The sequence below is a fragment of the Thalassophryne amazonica genome, unplaced genomic scaffold (assembly GCF_902500255.1).
Source record: "Thalassophryne amazonica unplaced genomic scaffold, fThaAma1.1, whole genome shotgun sequence".
Classification (NCBI taxonomy): domain Eukaryota; kingdom Metazoa; phylum Chordata; class Actinopteri; order Batrachoidiformes; family Batrachoididae; genus Thalassophryne; species Thalassophryne amazonica.
This window is the reverse complement of record NW_022986269.1, coordinates 235,946-253,886: the sequence shown is the minus strand read 5'-3', so window position 1 is coordinate 253,886 and position 17,941 is coordinate 235,946. Positions and strand designations below refer to the sequence as shown.

General features: G+C 43.1%; 1 protein-coding gene across 2 annotated transcripts in view; it reads right to left on the bottom strand.

Moving 5' to 3' along the window:
* Nucleotides 1–17,941, bottom strand: part of tsen34 (TSEN34 tRNA splicing endonuclease subunit) — a 44,624-nt gene that overhangs the window by 12,306 nt on the left and 14,377 nt on the right. For both annotated transcript variants that reach the window (XM_034165460.1, XM_034165461.1), the window contains exons 2-3: nucleotides 10,141–10,393; nucleotides 9,339–9,468 (exon numbers count right to left, since the gene is read on the bottom strand). In XM_034165460.1, coding sequence (XP_034021351.1) covers nucleotides 9,339–9,468; nucleotides 10,141–10,389 — 379 coding nt within the window. In that variant the 5' untranslated portion in view covers nucleotides 10,390–10,393. The remainder of the gene's footprint in view (nucleotides 1–9,338; nucleotides 9,469–10,140; nucleotides 10,394–17,941) is intronic.

Sequence of the window (17,941 nt, the reverse complement as noted above, 5' to 3'; positions counted from 1 at the left end):
TGTGATCCCCTCAGACACACAACCCACAATGGGGGAGTCATCAGAGAACTTCTGGAGATGGCAGCTGTCCGTGTTGTAGGTGAAGTCCGAGGTGTAGAGGGTGAAGAGGAAAGGCGAGAGGACGGTGCCCTGGGGGGCCCTGGTGCTGCACCTTACCACCTTAGACTGACAGCTGCGCAGCCGCACGTAGTGCAGGCAGTCAGTGAGGTAGTCAATGGTCCAGGCGACAAGATGTCCATCCACACCTGTGTTCTCCAGCTTCCCCCGCAGCAGCGCCGGTCTGATGGTGTTGAAAGCTCTGGAGAAATCAAAGAACATGACTCTCACAGCGCTCCCGCCGGTCTCCAGGTGGGTGAGCACTCGCTGCAGTAGGTAGATGACAGCATCATCTACCCCGATATTGGGCCTGTAGGCGAATTGCAGTGGGTCCCAGGTGTCGCTCACCACGGTGCGGAGGTGAGACAGGGACGAGCCGTTCCATGGTCTTCATGAGGTGGGAGGTCAGGGCAACTGGTCTGTAGTGGGCCAGTTCCTTGGCATGCGGTGTTTTGGGAACCGGGACCACACAGGAGGTCTTCCACAGGGTGGGCACCACCCCCAGGCTGAGGCTCATGTTGAAGATGTGGCTGAGGACCTCACACAACTCATCTGCACAGGTCCTCAGCAGCCTCGGGGAGATCCCATCAGGTCCTGCTGCTTTCCTCTGCTTCAGCCGCAGGAGCTGGCCTCTCACCTCGGTTGGAGTTACAGTGAGGGGGGAGGGAGGGGGAGCTGAGGTGTGAGCTGAGGTGGGCTGGTGCTGAATAGTCGCGGGGGAGGAGGGACGAGGTCCGGGGTGCAGTGGAGGTGACCAGGGGGAAGAAGGTGGGGTCAGAGGGACTGGGGGGCTGGCTGCTGGAGATGTGTGGAGACCCGGGAGCAGGCAGGGGGGCAGGTGTGGAGGAGCCACAACGGTTAAAGTAACTGTTTAGCTCCTCTGCAAACCGAGAATCTCCATCTGCAGTCCTGATGGCACCCTGCCCAAATCCGGAGGCGGTCTTGAGGCCTCTCCACACGTCTCTGACATTGTTCTGGGTCAGCTGCTCCTCCAGCCTCCCTCCATACACCTTCTTGGCTGCATAGATCTTCCACTGGAGCTCCTGTTGGACTCTATGCTGCTCCTCTCTGTCTCCTGAGTTGAAAGCCCTCTTCTTCTGGTTCATCAGGACCTTCAGCTCGGGGGTCACCCAGGGGTGGTTGTTGGGGAAGCACCGTACCCTCCGGGTAGGCAGAGTGCTCTCCACACAGAAGTTCATGTAGTCCGTGACACACTGGGTCAGGCCGTTGATGTCTTCACCATAAGAGTTTTGAAACATGCTGCAGTCTGTGGTTCTGAAACAGTCCCTTAGCCTCTCAGTGGCCTCTTCAGTCCAGAGTTCCACTGACCTTTTGTGTATTGGTTCTCTTCTCACCCTGGGTGTGTATTGGGGGAGCAGATAGACGAGATTGTGATCAGAGCGTCCCGGCGGGGGGAGGGGGGTGGAGGTGTAAGTGTCCTCCACATTAGCGTAAAAAAAGGTCCAGTATTCTATTGTCCCTGGTTTTACACGTGACGTACTGGGTGAACGTGGGGAGGGTGGCGGAGGTGTGGTTAAAGTCCCCGGTGATGAGGAAGACCGCGCGGGGGTGTTGTGTCTGCAGCCGCGTGACTGTACTGTGGATCTACTCACAGGCAGCGGCAGCATCTGCAGAAGGAGGAATATACGCGTATATGCGCAGAGCGTAATCACACTTCCAAACTCCTGTGGGAGATAGTACGGCCTCATGCTCACCGCGAGTAGCTCCACTTCCAAGAAGCAGATCTGGTCTTTGACATGAATATGAGTCCCGCTGAACCATCTCTCGCTCACATAAATGGCGAGCCCCCCTCCTCTCTTTTTTCCGCTCTCCGCCAGCGTCCTGTCCACGCGGATGAGTGTGAAGCTGTCCATGTTAATGACCGAGTCCGGTACATGTTCATCCAACCACGTCTCTGTGAAGCACATGAGACTGCAGCCCTTATACAGCCTCTGGAAACGTGTTAGCACTGCTGTCACCTCAGTCTTGTTGCGGAGAGATCTTACATTCCCCATGACCACAGACGGAATATAAGTCCTTCTCCGCTTTGTCCGCCCGCCCCTGCAGCCCCGCGTTTCTTCCGAATGTCTGCAGGTACGTCCTGGTGCTCAGCATAGCGGGGACCCGGCCCACTGTGCATAGAGTCTCTTAGTCCAAGCAGCTGATCCCGGCTATAAACAATGGGACGTCCAGAGCTGGAGACAAAGGGATTTCCCCACGCTGCCTCAAATAGTGCAGAAAGCAGCATGAAGATAATCACAAGAGTAACAAAAGTAGATTTCCCATGTGCATACATGCACAGGGTACCACCCACTGCAAATAAAGACAAATAAGCACAATTAAAAAGTATTAAAAATAGCGAAAGTAGGAAAAGAGGGAGGAGAGCTGAAGTAACAGGCTGCTGCGTCAACAGCGCCATCTTGAAAAAAAAATTAGTTATTATTATTAATATATAAATAAAAAATATTACAATTCATAATACATTTGACCCTTTTACGACGCTGAGCCATTAATTATTTATTATACAGAAAAAAAATGCACACAAACTGTGCTGAGATGTGAACAGCTTAATGCTAACTTTAACATTGAAAAGGCATGCTAACGCATTAGCATCAGTCCCATTTTTAAGTTATAAACTACATCAACTGTTTCAGAAGACCATAACAGGTCGGTTTAATATAAAAAAGGTAAATATTACTCACAGACATATGCTCTTTAGGGTTTTAGCGGGGAAAAATTAAGATAAAGTGAAATAATACAACAAACCATCAAAGCAGTGAGTCAAATCATTGCTTCCTTGGTTCAAAGCACAGTTTGGGGAAGGTCTGCCAATGTTCTCACGAAGACAGGGAGGAGAAGGACCGTGGCTCATAGCAAGCAGTAAACAGAGCAGAGAGGAAGGAAAATTCACACAGTCGCTTCCTCTTCAGTCCACGCTGACATTGCTGCTGTTTGATTAGTGCAGAATGGGTTGTTGCTTTGACAGTGAGACTATCATATTTCAGCCCCAAAACACGCATGACACCACGTGTGCGCGTGTATGTGTGGTTAAATTTTCCAAATGACAGAAATCCGTCATGGATTTCTGTCATCCGTCGTGGAAATGACATAAACCCATGCTTTATGATCAGGCAAATAATGTGGTGTAGTTTTCTAGATGATTGGAGCATCTTTTAATTTTGACCCCTGTGTAATTCTTCAGTTGACCCCAACCTGGCTGCATATAGAAAATTCAAGTGGCCAATCAGTTTTTTTCCAAAAGAGTTCATATGTATGGATTATTTGTGCTGAATTTGATGTTTGTATCACCATTTGCATGATTCCACTCTAAATATTCTCTTATCTGCTGCACTATACGAGGGCTGTCAATAAAGCAACGGTCCTTTTTATTTTTTTCAAAAACTATATGGATTTCATTCATATGTTTTTACGTCAGACATGCTTGAACCCTCGTGCGCATGCGTGAGTTTTTCCATGCCTGTCAGTGACGTCATTCGCCTGTGAGCACTCCTTGTGGGAGGAGTCGTCCAGCCCCTCGTCGGAATTCCTTTGTCTGAGAAGTTGCTGAGAGACTGGCGCGTTGTTTGATCAAAATTTTTTCTAAACCTGTGAGACACATCGAAGTGGACACGGTTCGAAAAATTAAGCTGGCTTTCAGTGAAAATTTTAACGGCTGATGAGAGATTTTGAGGTGATTCTGTCGCTTTAAGGACTTCCCACGGTGCGAGACGTCGCGCAGCACTCTCAGCTGCCGTCGTCAGCCTGTTCAAGCTGAAAACCTCCACATTTCAGGCTCTATTGATCCAGGATGTCGTGAGAGAACAGAGAAGTTTCAGAAGAAGTCGGTTTCAGCATTTTATCCGGATATTCCACTGTTAAAGGAGATTTTTTTAATGAAAGACGTGCGGACGGGTCCGTGCGGACAGGTCCGCGCGTCGGGACGCAGCCGACGCGGTGCGGCGGCACAGGAAAAACACCTCCGTGTTGATAACCATTTGTAAAATCCAGGCGGCTTTTGATGGCTTTCAGTGGAGTGAGTATATGAGAAATTGTTTAACAGCAGGACATGTTCCAACTTGTCCTTAAGGCTTCCAACAGAGGTGTTTTTCCTGTGGCGGAGCGTCGCGGCGACTGCGAGCCGACGCGCGGACCCGTCCGCACGTCTTTCATTAAAAAAATCTCCTTTAACAGTGGAATATCCGGATAAAATGCTGAAACCAACTTCTTCTGAAACTTCTCTGTTCTCTCACGACGTCCTGGATCAATAGAGCCTGAAATGTGGAGGTTTTCAGCTTGAACAGGCTGATGACGGCGCCTGAGAGAACTGCACGACGTCTCGCACCGTGAAAAGTCCTTAAAGCGACAGAATCACCTCAAAATCTCTCATCAGCCGTTAAAATTTTCACTGAAAACCAGCTTAATTTTTCGAACCCTGTCCACTTCGATGTGTCTCACAGGTTTAGAAAAAATTTTCATCAAACAAAGCGCCAGTCTCTCAGCAACTTCTCAGACAAAGGAATTCTGACGAGGGGCTGGACGACTCCTCCCACAAGGAGTGCTCACAGGCGAATGACGTCACCGACAGGCGTGGAAAAACTCACGCATGCGCACGAGGGTTCAAGCATGTCTGACGTAAAAACATATGAATGAAATCCATATAGTTTTTGAAAAAAATAAAAAGGACCGTTACTTTATTGACAGCCCTCGTATATGAGATGTAAGATGTTGCTCCTCACTGTTTCTCAGTTGTCTTCAAAAGTATTGGAACACTTGATATTTCACACATTTTAATTTGTTTATTCCATTTCAAATACAATTTTTTCTTCTAAAATTATCTTCTTAACTCAAACTGAAAGCAAATCTCTCCAACTTGATATAAATGAATTAAAAATCTAAAATCCAGTTTCCTGATGAAGTGGTGTAGAGGAGGATTTTCTTCAAAAGAAGACCTGAAAGTTCAGATACAGAAAGTACATTTGAGATGAAAGTCTAGATTTGATGTTTTGGTGAAAGAAACTTTTGTATTTCTGGAAAATGTGACTGGAAATGTTCATATTTCCATCCCCTGACTTCTCTAAAGAAAACTGGCAATAAAACTGGGGCAATAAACAAAACTATTTACAGGTTTTATCAAGTTTTAGAGATTTGCTTTCAGTTTGAGTTTGAGAATTTTAATTCTTTTTTTTTTTTTGTATTTCTTGTATTTAAAATGGCATAAACAAATTAAAATGTGTGAAATTCCAAGTGTTCCAATACTTTTGGAGGAAACAGTATCCTAACCTTATGATGAGTGCAAAATGAGTGTGATATTATTACTGTTTTCTTTAAGAAGGTTTAATTTTCACTGTTGCTGCACTTTGTGTCAAATCATAGTTAAAAAGGTGGAGAGTGTGTGTGTGTGTGTGGGGGGGGGGGGGGGGCAGAGCCCCTCCAGAAGCTGAAAGGTTTTAGTCATGCTAATGCTCCCAAGAACCATTTTACTAAGAAAAGTCTGAAGGACCTAAAGGACATGGTTAGATGCTGACGAGCTTCACTCATTCATGTCCATGACATATACATATTAATAATAATAGCAACAACAACAATAATAATAGTAATAATAACTAATATTGCTACAATACAATTTTAGAGAAAGAGACAAAAAAAATCTGATAAAACAAAACAACAGAAAAGATAAAACCAACTAACAATGAACATAAATAAATAAATATAGAGTTTCCTGTGAATACCTAGTGACTCTTCAATTCAACCATTTTTGTGCGGGTGGTGTTGAGGGGTAATTTTGGTGTCATCTTTTTTTGTTTTTCACCACTTTCACCCCTGAATATGTCAATTGTGAGTCACTTTTGTGCAGATTAAAGTCACTAACTGTGTTGCTGGGAGAAAGAAACGAGAATCGTCCTCCGTTCTGTTCACACAGCTCCAAATGCTGCGCGGCTCAGCTCAGAGGTACGGAGAGACATTCATGCATTAATGTCTGAAAGGAAATGCTTTTGACAAAAACTACAGATTTTATTTATTTTTATTTATGTCCAGAGTTTAAGGATCCAGTGACCAGTTTCATATTTATTTACTTTAAGACTCAATAAAATGTTGACATAGAAAACCTGTCAAGCCTACTTTTAGTAAACAGAATATTCACAAGAGTTATCGATAAGGGAATCAATAAGCAGAATCGATAATGGCATCAACATTGATCAGATCTTATCAATACCCATGCCTAATCCAGACAACCAATGATTTATAAAGGAAAATCATGAAAATTATCAGGGGTGCCCAAACCTTTGCATACAACTGTAAAATGTGTTCATGATCCGTGAAGTACTGGTCATATGTTTCTGGTCATATGCATTTCCTTGTTTGTGAATAAATGTTTTTAAGTTGACTTTGGCTTCTATTTCGGAGTATTTAAGTCTCAAATACGTTATTAGTTTGGGTATACAGTGTGTGGTGATCCTGAATGTGGACATTTTCGTGTTTTACTTTGTATTGTTTGACTCTGTTTCCAGTTACTTTTGTGTGTTTCCCCGTAAACGTCTGTTCCATATACAGGTTGAATATATGTATCCATAGTATAACTCAAACTGTCTCTTGCACGTAAACTATGTACAACAGGCAGGTTTACTTACTTCATTCATCCAAACAAAAAAAAAAGTAAACCTTCTTGACTTTCATGAAAATGTAAAAACAATAATCACAAAAAAGTCAATAAATACATGAGTTGATATTGTACAATATGGATCCTTCAATATTGTTTTACTGAATGTGTGTGTGTAGGGGGGGGGGGGGGGGCATAAACTGGCCTGGGGATGTTTAAACCTGGCTAGCCCAAACTAGACCCCGGGGTGTAAAACGGGCAAGCCCAAACTAGACCCCGGGGTGTAAAACGGGCAAGCCCAAACTAGACCCCGGGGTGTAAAACGGGCTAGCCCAAACTAGACCCCGGGGTGTAAAACGGGCCAAACTAGACCCCGGGGTGTAAAACGGGCAAGCCCAAACTAGACCCCGGGGTGTAAAACGGGCAAGCCCAAACTAGACCCCGGGGTGTAAAACGGGCAAGCCCAAACTAGACCCCGGGGTGTAAAACGGGCTAGCCCAAACTAGACCCCGGGGTGTAAAACGGGCTAGCCCAAACTAGACCCCGGGGTGTAAAACGGGCTAGCCCAAACTAGACCCCGGGGTGTAAAACGGGCTAGCCCAAACTAGACCCCGGGGTGTAAAACGGGCTAGCCCAAACTAGACCCCGGGGTGTAAAACAAGCTAGCCCAAACTAGACCCCAAGGTTTAAAACAAGCTAGCCCAAACTAGACCCCGGGGTGTAAAACGGGCTAGCCCAAACTAGACCCCAGGGTGTAAAACGGGCTAGCCCAAACTAGACCCCAGGGTGTAAAACGGGCTAGCCCAAACTAGGCTGTGGGGTCTAAACTGGGCTATCCCACTTTCACTCTGTGTATACTCTGGGCTCTACTTTCTACTTTGGGCTGTTACACTGGCACACGGAGTAAAGGCAGGCTCCAAAAGAGCCTTTACACCGTAAAGCACCATGTTATAACTTTAATGGACATCGTGGTACAAAAATAATCATTTTAAAAAGTTAGCTACTTGCCCCCTCGATGACACCTGCAGAGGAGAAATTAATTTATTTGATCAGTTTCAGCTGTTTTTTTTTTTTAATCAGTTTCAGCCGGGGTGTGGTTACTATGAGTGACAGCTACTCTGAGTGTGTGTCGATAGCGGCGACGGCGAGCAGCGGCTGCTAGCTGTTGTGCTCTGAAAACAACAGAAGCTTTTAAAAATAACCCACTCATTTGTGAAATCTTCATGTTGTTTTCAGAGGTAGCATCCTGACGTACGAGGTCTGTTAGAAAACTATCCGACCTTTTTATTTTTTAAAAAAACTATATGGATTTGACTAAGGAGCATTACAACTGGATTAAAGACGGCCCACAGCGGCGGAGGGCGCGCCGCGCTCCGCGTGGCCATCGACAGGCTGAAATGACCAGATCATTTCCAAAGTGAAGGCTGTGTTGATCTGGGACGTCGTCTGACTACCAGAGAAATTGTGGAAGAGGTGGACGTCAGCACTTTTGCGGCACATTACACTGTTACAGGAGATTTTGCAATGAAAGATGTGCAGAGGAATTCGCGCGTCGGGACGGAGCTGCTAATGGCGCACAACAAAAAACACGTCCGTGTTGGAAGTCTCACAGGACAAGTTGTGACATGCCCAACTGTTAAACAATTTCTCAGATACTCACTCGACTGAAAAGCCACCGAAAGCCGTCTGAATCTTCCAAATGGTTTCCAACACAGACGTGCTTTTTGTTGCGCGCCATTGCGGCTTCGTCCCGACGCGCGAATTCCTCCACACGTCTTTCATTACAAAATCTCCTGTAACAGTGGAATGTGCCGCAAAAGTGCTGATGTCCACCTCTTCCACAATTTCTCTGGTAGTCAAACGACGTCCCGGATCAACACAGCCTTCACTTTGGAAATGATCTGGTCGTTTCAGCCTGTCGATGGCCGCTCGGAGTGAGGAGCGCCCTCTGCCGCTGTGGGCCATCTTTAATCCGGTTGTAATGGTCCTTAATCTGTGTGACGCCCAGAGTATCCTCACCGAAAGCCGTCTGAATCTTCCAAATGGTTTCCACCTGGCTGTCTCTCACAGTTTCTGGAAAAATTTGATTCAGCGCTGCTCCACCCGCTCAGCCATTTCCCTGACAATGAAAATCCGATGAGGGGGCTGGACCAGTGCTCACTCAAAGCCTGCCCACAGGCGAATGACGCAACCAACAGGCGTGAAAAAACTCACGCATGCGCACGAAGGTTCATGCTTGGCTGATGCAATCACACTTGATTCAAATCCATATAGTTTTTAAAAAAAAAAAAAAAAAAAGGTCAGACAGTTTTCTAACAGACCTCGTACGTCAACGTATCACCTGCTAACAAAATGTCAATTCTACTGTGTTACTGTCGATAAACTGAACTGGATTTAAAGTCGCAGTTGTAACAGATGAACACACGGTCTATTTGAAACCGTCCAAACTCAGGACACAGAGTACTGGGACGCAGGTTTTAAACTTCTGTTCGGACCAGCCCACGCCTCCAAATTCTCTTACTGGACATGGCAGTGCACATCACATCATTTCCACTCCCTTCGTGGGCGTCAGTGGAAATGATGTGATGTGCACTGTGACAGACAATCTTTCCCTGTCTCCATGGAAACAGCATCATGGGCTCACCTGAGTGCTTGGCGGTCAATGCTCGGAGCAGTGCCCCCTTCCTGTCATGCAGAGCCAGAGTGCTTTGCTCCCCGTAGCTCCTCTGCTGCAGCTCCTCGTAGTCATCTCGCTGCTCCACCCCGCTCCCGCCCTGACAACACCAACAACAAATCAAACGCCCCCTGGATCAATACCAGCACGTTTCTATTGCTCCCCTTCAATGTGTCACAGACGTGTCTGTGATGTTGGCATCAGGGTCGTTTTAGACCTATCCTGGTTCAAATCTGGTGAAAACCATTCCACCTCTTTTGTCCCGGTCCAGGACAAAACAGGTTTTATCATCAAAAACCAGCCCTGGTGTAATCCAAACAACCAGGACCGGTTCAGAACTCAGGCTCAGTCACATGACCTCTGAGGCAGCATTCTGGAACCGCACCAGGAAGAGCTCTGGACACCAAGCAGACCAGAGTCACCTGAACTTTGTGACTTCATAAACGTGGAAGCAGATTAATGACATTTGATTAGAGTGAAACTATATAAATGGTAAATGGACTGCATTTATATAGCACTTTTCCATCTGCATCAGACGCTCAAAGCACTTTACAATTATGCCTCACATTCACCCCGATGTCAGGGTGCTGCCATACAAGGCGCTCACTACACACCGGGAGCAATAGGGGATTAAAGGCCTTGCCCAAGAGCCCTTAGTGGTTTTCCAGTCAGGCGGGGATTTGAACCCATGATCTTCTGGACTCAAGCCCAACACCTTAACCACTAGACCATCACCTCCCTATACTATATCACGCTAAGCTAAGCAGCTAACCTGCTGAGTTGGAGGAAAGGCGGCGGCGAGGTGGCGTTCAGCGAGCAGTCTCTCTTCCTCCGGCAGCAGCAGCAGCGGACGGCCCAGTCGCCCATTTTGCTGTGGTGTTCGAGGGAGTGCGCCGAGCAGCGTTCCCACCAGGCCATGTGAACGCACAGCTCGCAGGTCCTCTACCCGCCACACCAAGGGGGCGGAGTCACACAGACACACACCCACACTCAGGGGCAAAGATGGCAGCGACTCCATCATCAATCTGTTGTGATAAACAACCAGTCAACGACCGAAACCAGATATAAGACATTAACAATCAATTAATCACATGATCAATAAAGTGTCCAATATGAACTGACCAAACAACAGGACAAAGACAGCTAAAACCCAACCAATCAAAAAAATAAAAATAAAAAAATCCAACCACCTAAAAAAAAAAAAAAAAAAAAAAACACAGCTAAAACCCAACCAATCAGAAAAAAAGAAAGAAAAAAACCCAACCACCTAAAAAACCCCAGCTAAAACCCAACCAATAAAAAAACCCCAACCACCTAAAAAAAAAAAACAGCTAAAAAACCCCAACCAATTAAAAAAAAAAAAAAAAAAACACCTAAAAAACCCCAACCAATAAAAAAAAACAAAAACCACCTAAAAAAAAAACAGCTAAAAAACCCCAACCAATCAAAAAATAAATAAATAAAAATAAAAGCAACCAGCCAAAAAAAACCCAACCAATCAAAAAAATAAATAAAAATAAAAACAACCAGCCTTTTTGGCGGTTGTTTTTAAACAACAACAAAACAAAACCAACAACAAAAAAAAACAAAAAAACCAACCAATCAAAAAAAAAAAAACCCAACCAGCCAAAAAAAGAAAAAAAAAATGAACCAGCCAAAAAAAAAAAAAAACCCAAACCAGCTGAATAAACCCAACCAATCAAAAAAAAAAAAAAAACAGCCAAAGAAAACCCAACCAGCCATAAAACCCAACCAACCAAAAAAAAAAAAAATCAACCAGCTTAAAAACCCCAACCAATCAAAAACAAAAAACAACCAGCTAAAAAACCCAACCAGCTAAAAATCTAACCAGGCAAAAATCCAAACAGCCAAAAACAAACCAGGCAAAAACCCAACCAGCTAAACCCCCAACCAGTCCAAAACCAGTTCATCACCTCCATTATTTTAAGTCAGTGGGTCAGAGCTGAAAATCAGCGACTCTTCTCAGAACACTGTTTAAGTTTCACTGCATGTTCTCAAAAACAATTGTCCTTTAGATCCAAGTCTTTTCTTCTTGTCTATTTCAGAACACAATTATGATAACTGGTCCAGTCCAGAGATAGAACACCAAACAGGTACACAAGAGCCTATGGGGCAAGTTAAGAGCCGCAAAGGAAACAGCTTCTTCTTGTCAATGAACGGGTGAAACTGTGGTTAGAAGTGTCCGGTAGCCCAGACAGAATCCACATTGAGGTCGAGTTGTGGATATTTACCTCAGTAACCTGGAAAAAAAGAGCAGACTGATCCTTGCAAGCAGAAGAGCGCGACAACATATAACTTACAGACAGTGGCATCGGCAAACAGGAAGGAAGCTAAGTGGGGACCTGTGTCATCTGGACTTTGATGTTACAGTAACCACGGCTCTCCCCACACATTTTTAGTATATTGGCTCTGTTGGCAGTTATGACTCGAGGCCAGGGAGTAGCACAGCATGTCTTTTTCCTGGTTCTCTCCCTCAGCCCCAACCAGTCCCAGCAGAAGACTGCCCCTCCCTGAGCCTGGTTCTGCTGGAGGTTTCTTCCTGTTAAAAGGGAGTTTTTCCTTCCCACTGTCGCCAAGTGCTTGCTCACAGGGGGTCGTTTTGACCGTTGGGGTTTTTCTGTAATTATTGTATGGCCTTGCCTTACAATATAAAGCACCTTGGGGCAACTGTTTGTTGTGATTTGGCGCTATATAAATAAAATTGATTTGATTTGATTTTCCTCTTTCTTTGTTTTCTGGTTACAACACAAAGTACAACTTTTTAAATGTGGTTACACTTTATAATACTGTACAAGTTAGTTACATGCCCTTCCCCAATTTGTCCACAAGGGTCACTCTTGTTCCATGGACTGACAGGAGCTGGGTTTTGGATTTCATCATAAAACATGAAATCTGTTAATCTTGCACCGATTTTAACCAGACAAACTGCGTTGTGATGATCAAGTTGAGGGTAATCCTTCTGTGGTATGGCCTTACTGGAATCTTGCTGTAAAGACATAGTTCTGGGGCTTTTGGGGACAGATATGTCTTTCTGTGGTCTGTGTTTAGATGAGAAAGGAGTTGAAGCCATCTGGTTTTGGTATCTGATAAAGGGATTCACAGCTCCATGAGGAATGCACTTTAAAGAATCTTAAATCCTGTTAGTGGTGGGGGTTGATGACAGTTGGCCATCCTGCGCTATCGTCAGGAAAGCCTCCTTTTGACAACTTGATATATCCCAGATCTTGGGCTGTGATGGGTTTGCTTTGAAGAAGGTTTTTTTTATGACTTTTGCTTCATGCAAGCTCCTCGCTACAACTTTAAAAGCATAATAAGTCCGTTACAGACAATCAGCGCAAACCCTTTCTCTTAAAAGGCTTTATTTTACTCAGTGTATGGCTTTGTAAACTTGTAGCATCACCTGCTAAATTGATTTGCGCTTACATTAGTTATGGGCATGCTTTACAGCCTTCTTCTCGGTTTTTGTGGGAGCATTACAGCGCCACCTAGTGGCCTGGCGTTATGTAAATAGCTTTAAATGAAGCCTTGAGGCAAAGAATATGCTTCGAACATTTTTTTGTAATTCACTCAATTAATTGTTTCAGCCCTATTCTCCTGTCACGGCATTTGTAGTCTCATGTAGGGCTGCAACTAATGATTATTTTAGTTATCGATTATTTTTTTGAGCAACCGATTTATCGTTTATTTACTTACATGTGAGTTTTGCCATTATTTCTTTAAGTGAGTTATTATTAAAAGGCCTTTATCACACAATGTCAACGTTTGAGCTTGTAACAAAGTTATGATGTTATATTCTCTTCAAAAACATACCTGGGGTAGTGTTGTTTTATTTTGCATGTGCATACATCACTGACACACCACAAAGAGATTTCCATCAGGTTTCACCCGATTATGAGGGTCATTTCAGGTCAATTCAACAAATATTTGAGGAGCCTCACGCACTTTGTCTCAGATTTTCTTTAAATTTTAATCAAATATTCCCAGACTATTCAGAACAACAAATCTGAAGTTTGAGGCCTGTAGGCCAAGTGGTAGTTTCTGAGATATGGCCAATTTAGTGTGCATGGGGTCTGCCGTTTTTTTAGGCAAAAATTATGGCCGTCATTTCTGGAGCCATGTTGAAGGTAGAATATCTCAGCAAATAATGGATTTAGAGGCCTGAAATTTTCTGTGGCAGTTGTCATGGACACCCAGACTTGGACTATAGTCAAACAGACATTGACACTAAACTGTGAAGTTTATGTATGCTCAAACTATGGAAGATATTACATTAACTATTGCCAGCATCCATGTTTGAGACACTGAAGCATACCATTACACTCAAAGAAACCTTTCCATTTCTTGGCTCCTTAATGCAGCTATACTGACTATGAAATATGTAAATTTGGCATATCTGTGGTAAACAGTTATTGTGGGAGAAACCTCTGAAATGTGAAAAAAGCATTTTGTGGTTGAATTTTATTAGAAGAAAAGCTCATGTGGGCAGTAAATAAAACTCTCCAAAATGATTCCATTTTGAAGGTATTAATATCTACTTTATGTGTTATAAATATGACCTTCTTTATTAAACTCCTTCCTGGTTAATTTAAGTATCCAATTATGGCTAATTTGTGCACTTGTGAATGTATTTCTAGCGCTGAAGTGACAATTTAATTTTAATTGTGTGCACACTGCATTCATAAGATTCATGGCACATCCCAGAATGCTGGCACATAGATCTGCCAGGGGGATTCCCCAAGGTTTCCACGGTTACTAGACTTATATCCACCGGCATGATGAGCAATGCAGTGAAAGGGGTACTGCATGTATGGACATGTTCAAAGCTGCTGTTGTCAGTCTGGTTGCAGTAAGAATGGCTGCACATCTTCCGCCCTGTTCTTTTTCAGGCCTGGTATTTTTCCAGCCTGAGCCGGATTTCCGGCTTCTGGATCTGGATATATGCACCGGCGGTGACAGGCTGCCGTGTAATCCCTATGGAAGGACGCGTTGTGGATATGTAGTGACATGGAGATGTCTGTCTGGAGTTTATACTTGACGTGGACATGTCCTGTCTTTGGCAATCAGCCTGTGAGCATGACTTATGTCCCTTTTGTCTTTTATTTAACACAATTATGACAGAGTTTGAGGGGGAGAAAGCGAGGAAGTGCGGCAGCTGCCGGTGTTTTTTTGTTTTTGTTTTTTTTTGCACATGCGTGTGCGCGCGAACGAATCGTCCATGAAGATCTAGGGCTGTCACAATTTTTACAATATTCGCCAATATTCACGATTATTTTTCATATTTGCAATTACCGTGAATTATTTATTTTATCCACAAAGCATAAACCTATTCAGAATATGACGTCATTGTGCTGCAGCCTCGCTCACTCTGTTTCACTCTCATCTTAAGGCAGGAATCTTTAACCCAGACTGAACACTAATCAGCCATCGGAAAGCCAGAGGCAATAGCGTGCTAACAGGCCATTAGCTGCTTTCAACTGCCGAGGCTCCGACAATTGAATTAACCCAGGTGCTAATCACCACAGCTAAAGCGCCTAACCAGTTAGCCTAGCTTCCGCTAACAACCTGATAGCATGCTACAGTAACCAGATAGCCTGCCGACTGCTGGTAGCCAGCCTATATTGCATGCAAATAATTTCCAACAACTTTTAACTGTTGTCTACCACTTAAAAGAATAACTATTAACTGATTAATTTATTATCAAGTTTTATCTTGCATAATAATCTTTTTAAACTCTTTTAAGTTACTTCTCCAATTCTGATTGGAAATATTACTCTTTTATTCTCCTGTTTTAACATTAATCAATTGTACATGCTTATATTTACTCTTGTTTTCACAACTAGTGAATTAACTTTATAGTTTCAATCCTATTGAATTAGGATTAATCAGGAAATCATTTAATAACAAAAATTAAAATAACTCTCCTATCTTATTAAAAGAACATCTCGTTCAGGAATGATTGCTTTTTAAAGTGAAAGGGCTAAAGCTTTACTAAAGTGTAACCCATAGCAATTCTAAACAGAGAATATTGGTGTTACATCATAATAACTAAACAAAGGAAAGCTTCTATGTACGTGTGTACATAATACAACGAATAACACTCCTTTTAAATTTCCTTTTGCATTCTTGTGAATTCTACACTGCTGGTTTCACCTGCAGTTAATTCACTAATCCACTTCACACTTCTGCAGCTGGTTCATCTGTAAATACTTTTTATTATCACTCATCTTCAACTTCAATTTATTTTCATTTATATAGCGCCAAATCGCAACAGAGCTGCCTCAAAGCGCTTCACACAGGTAAGGTCTAACCTTACCAACCCCCAGAGCAACAGTGGAAAGAAAAACTACCTCTGAGGAAGAAACCTCAAGCAGACCAGACTCAAAGGGGTGACCCTCTGCTTGGGCCATGATACAGACACAAATTACAGAACAATTCACAGAACAATTCACGGACGAATATACAAGAAAAGCAATTGTCGCACAGGACAGGAGGATCGCCAACACGAATACAACTCCCATCTCTGGATGGAGCTGCACCTTAAACAGAGAGGAAAAAACAGAATCAATCAATCAATCAATCAATTTTATTTATATAGCAACAAATCACAACAAACAGTTGCCCCAAGGCGCTTTATATTGTAAGGCAAGGCCATACAATAATTACGTAAAAACCTTCTAGTCCCTGTCAGTACTCTAGCTGCAGCATTTTGAATTAACTGAAGGCTTTTTAGGGAACTTTTAGGACAACCTGATAATAATGAATTACAATAGTCCAGCCTAGAGGAAATAAATGCATGAATTAGTTTTTCAGCATCACTCTGAGACAAGACCTTTCTAATTTTAGAGATATTGCGTAAATGCAAAAAAGCAGTCCTACATATTTGTTTAATATGCGCATTGAATGACATATCCTTATCAAAAATGACTCCAAGATTTCTCACAGTATTACTAGAGGTCAGGGTAATGCCATCCAGAGTAAGGATCTGGTTAGACACCATGTTTCTAAGATTTGTGGGGCCAAGTAAAATAACTTCAGTTTTATCTGAGTTTAAAAGCAGGAAATTAGAGGTCATCCATGTCTTTATGTCTGTAAGACAATCCTGCAGTTTAGCTAATTGGTGTGTGTCCTCTGGCTTCATGGATAGATAAAGCTGGGTATCATCTGCGTAACAATGAAAATTTAAGCAATGCCGTCTAATAATACTGCCTAAGGGAAGCATGTATAAAGTGAATAAAATTGGTCCTAGCACAGAACCTTGTGGAACTTCATAATTAACCTTAGTCTGTGAAGAAGATTCCCCATTTACATGAACAAATTGTAATCTAAGATAGATTGATCATATTTAAGATCGAAGCATTAAATAATGGTAGGGCTTCCTTGAGCAGCCTGGTAGGAATGGGGTCGAATAGACATGTTGATGGTTTGGAGGAAGTAAGTAATGAAAATAACTGACTGTTTGTCAGCCTGGCTACAGTGCTGAAAAGAAACCTGGGGTTGTTCTTATTTTCTTCAATTAGTGATGAGTAGTAAGATGTCCTAGCTTTATGGAGGGCTTTTTTGTAGAGCAACAGACTCTTTTTCCAGGCTAAGAGAAGATCTTCTAAATTAGTGAGACGCCATTTCCTCTCCAACTTATGGGTTATCTGCTTTAAGATGCGAGTTTGTGAGTTATACCACAGAGTCAGGCACTTCTGATTTAAAGCTCTCTTTTTCAGAGGAGCTACAGCATCCAAAGTTGTCTTCAATGAGGATGTAAAACTATTGACGAGATACTCTATCCCACTTACAGAGTTTAGGTAGCTACTCTGCCCTGTGTTGGTATATGGCATTAGAGTACATAAAGAAGGAATCATATCCTTAAACCTAGTTACAGCACTTTCTGAAAGACTTCTACTGTAATGAAACTTATTCCTCACTGCTGGGTAGTCCATCAGAGTAAATGTAAATGTTATTAAGAAATGATCAGACAGAAGGGAGTTTTCAGGGAATACTGTTAAGTCTTCAATTTCCATACCATAAGTCAGAACAAGATCTAAGATATGATTAAAGTGGTGGGTGGACTCATTTACTTTTTGAGCAAAGCCAATAGAGTCTAATAATAGATTAAATACAGTGTTGAGGCTGTCATTCTCAGCATCTGTGTGGATGTTAAAATCGCCCACTATAATTATCTTATCTGAGCTAAGCACTAAGTCAGACAAAAGGTCTGAAAATTCACAGAGAAACTCACAGTAACGACCAGGTGGACGATAGATAATAACAAATAAAAATGGTTTTTGGGACTTCCAATTTGGATGGACAAGACTAAGAGTCAAGCTTTCAAATGAATTAAAGCTCTGTCTGGGTTTTTGATTAATTAATAAGCTGGAATGGAAGATTGCTGCTAATCCTCCTCCTCGGCCCGTGCTACGAGCATTCTGGCAGTTAGTGTGACTCGGGGGTGTTGACTCATTTAAACTAACATATTCATCCTGCTGTAACCAGGTTTCTGTAAGGCAGAATAAATCAATATGTTGATCAATTATTATATCATTTACTAACAGGGACGTAGA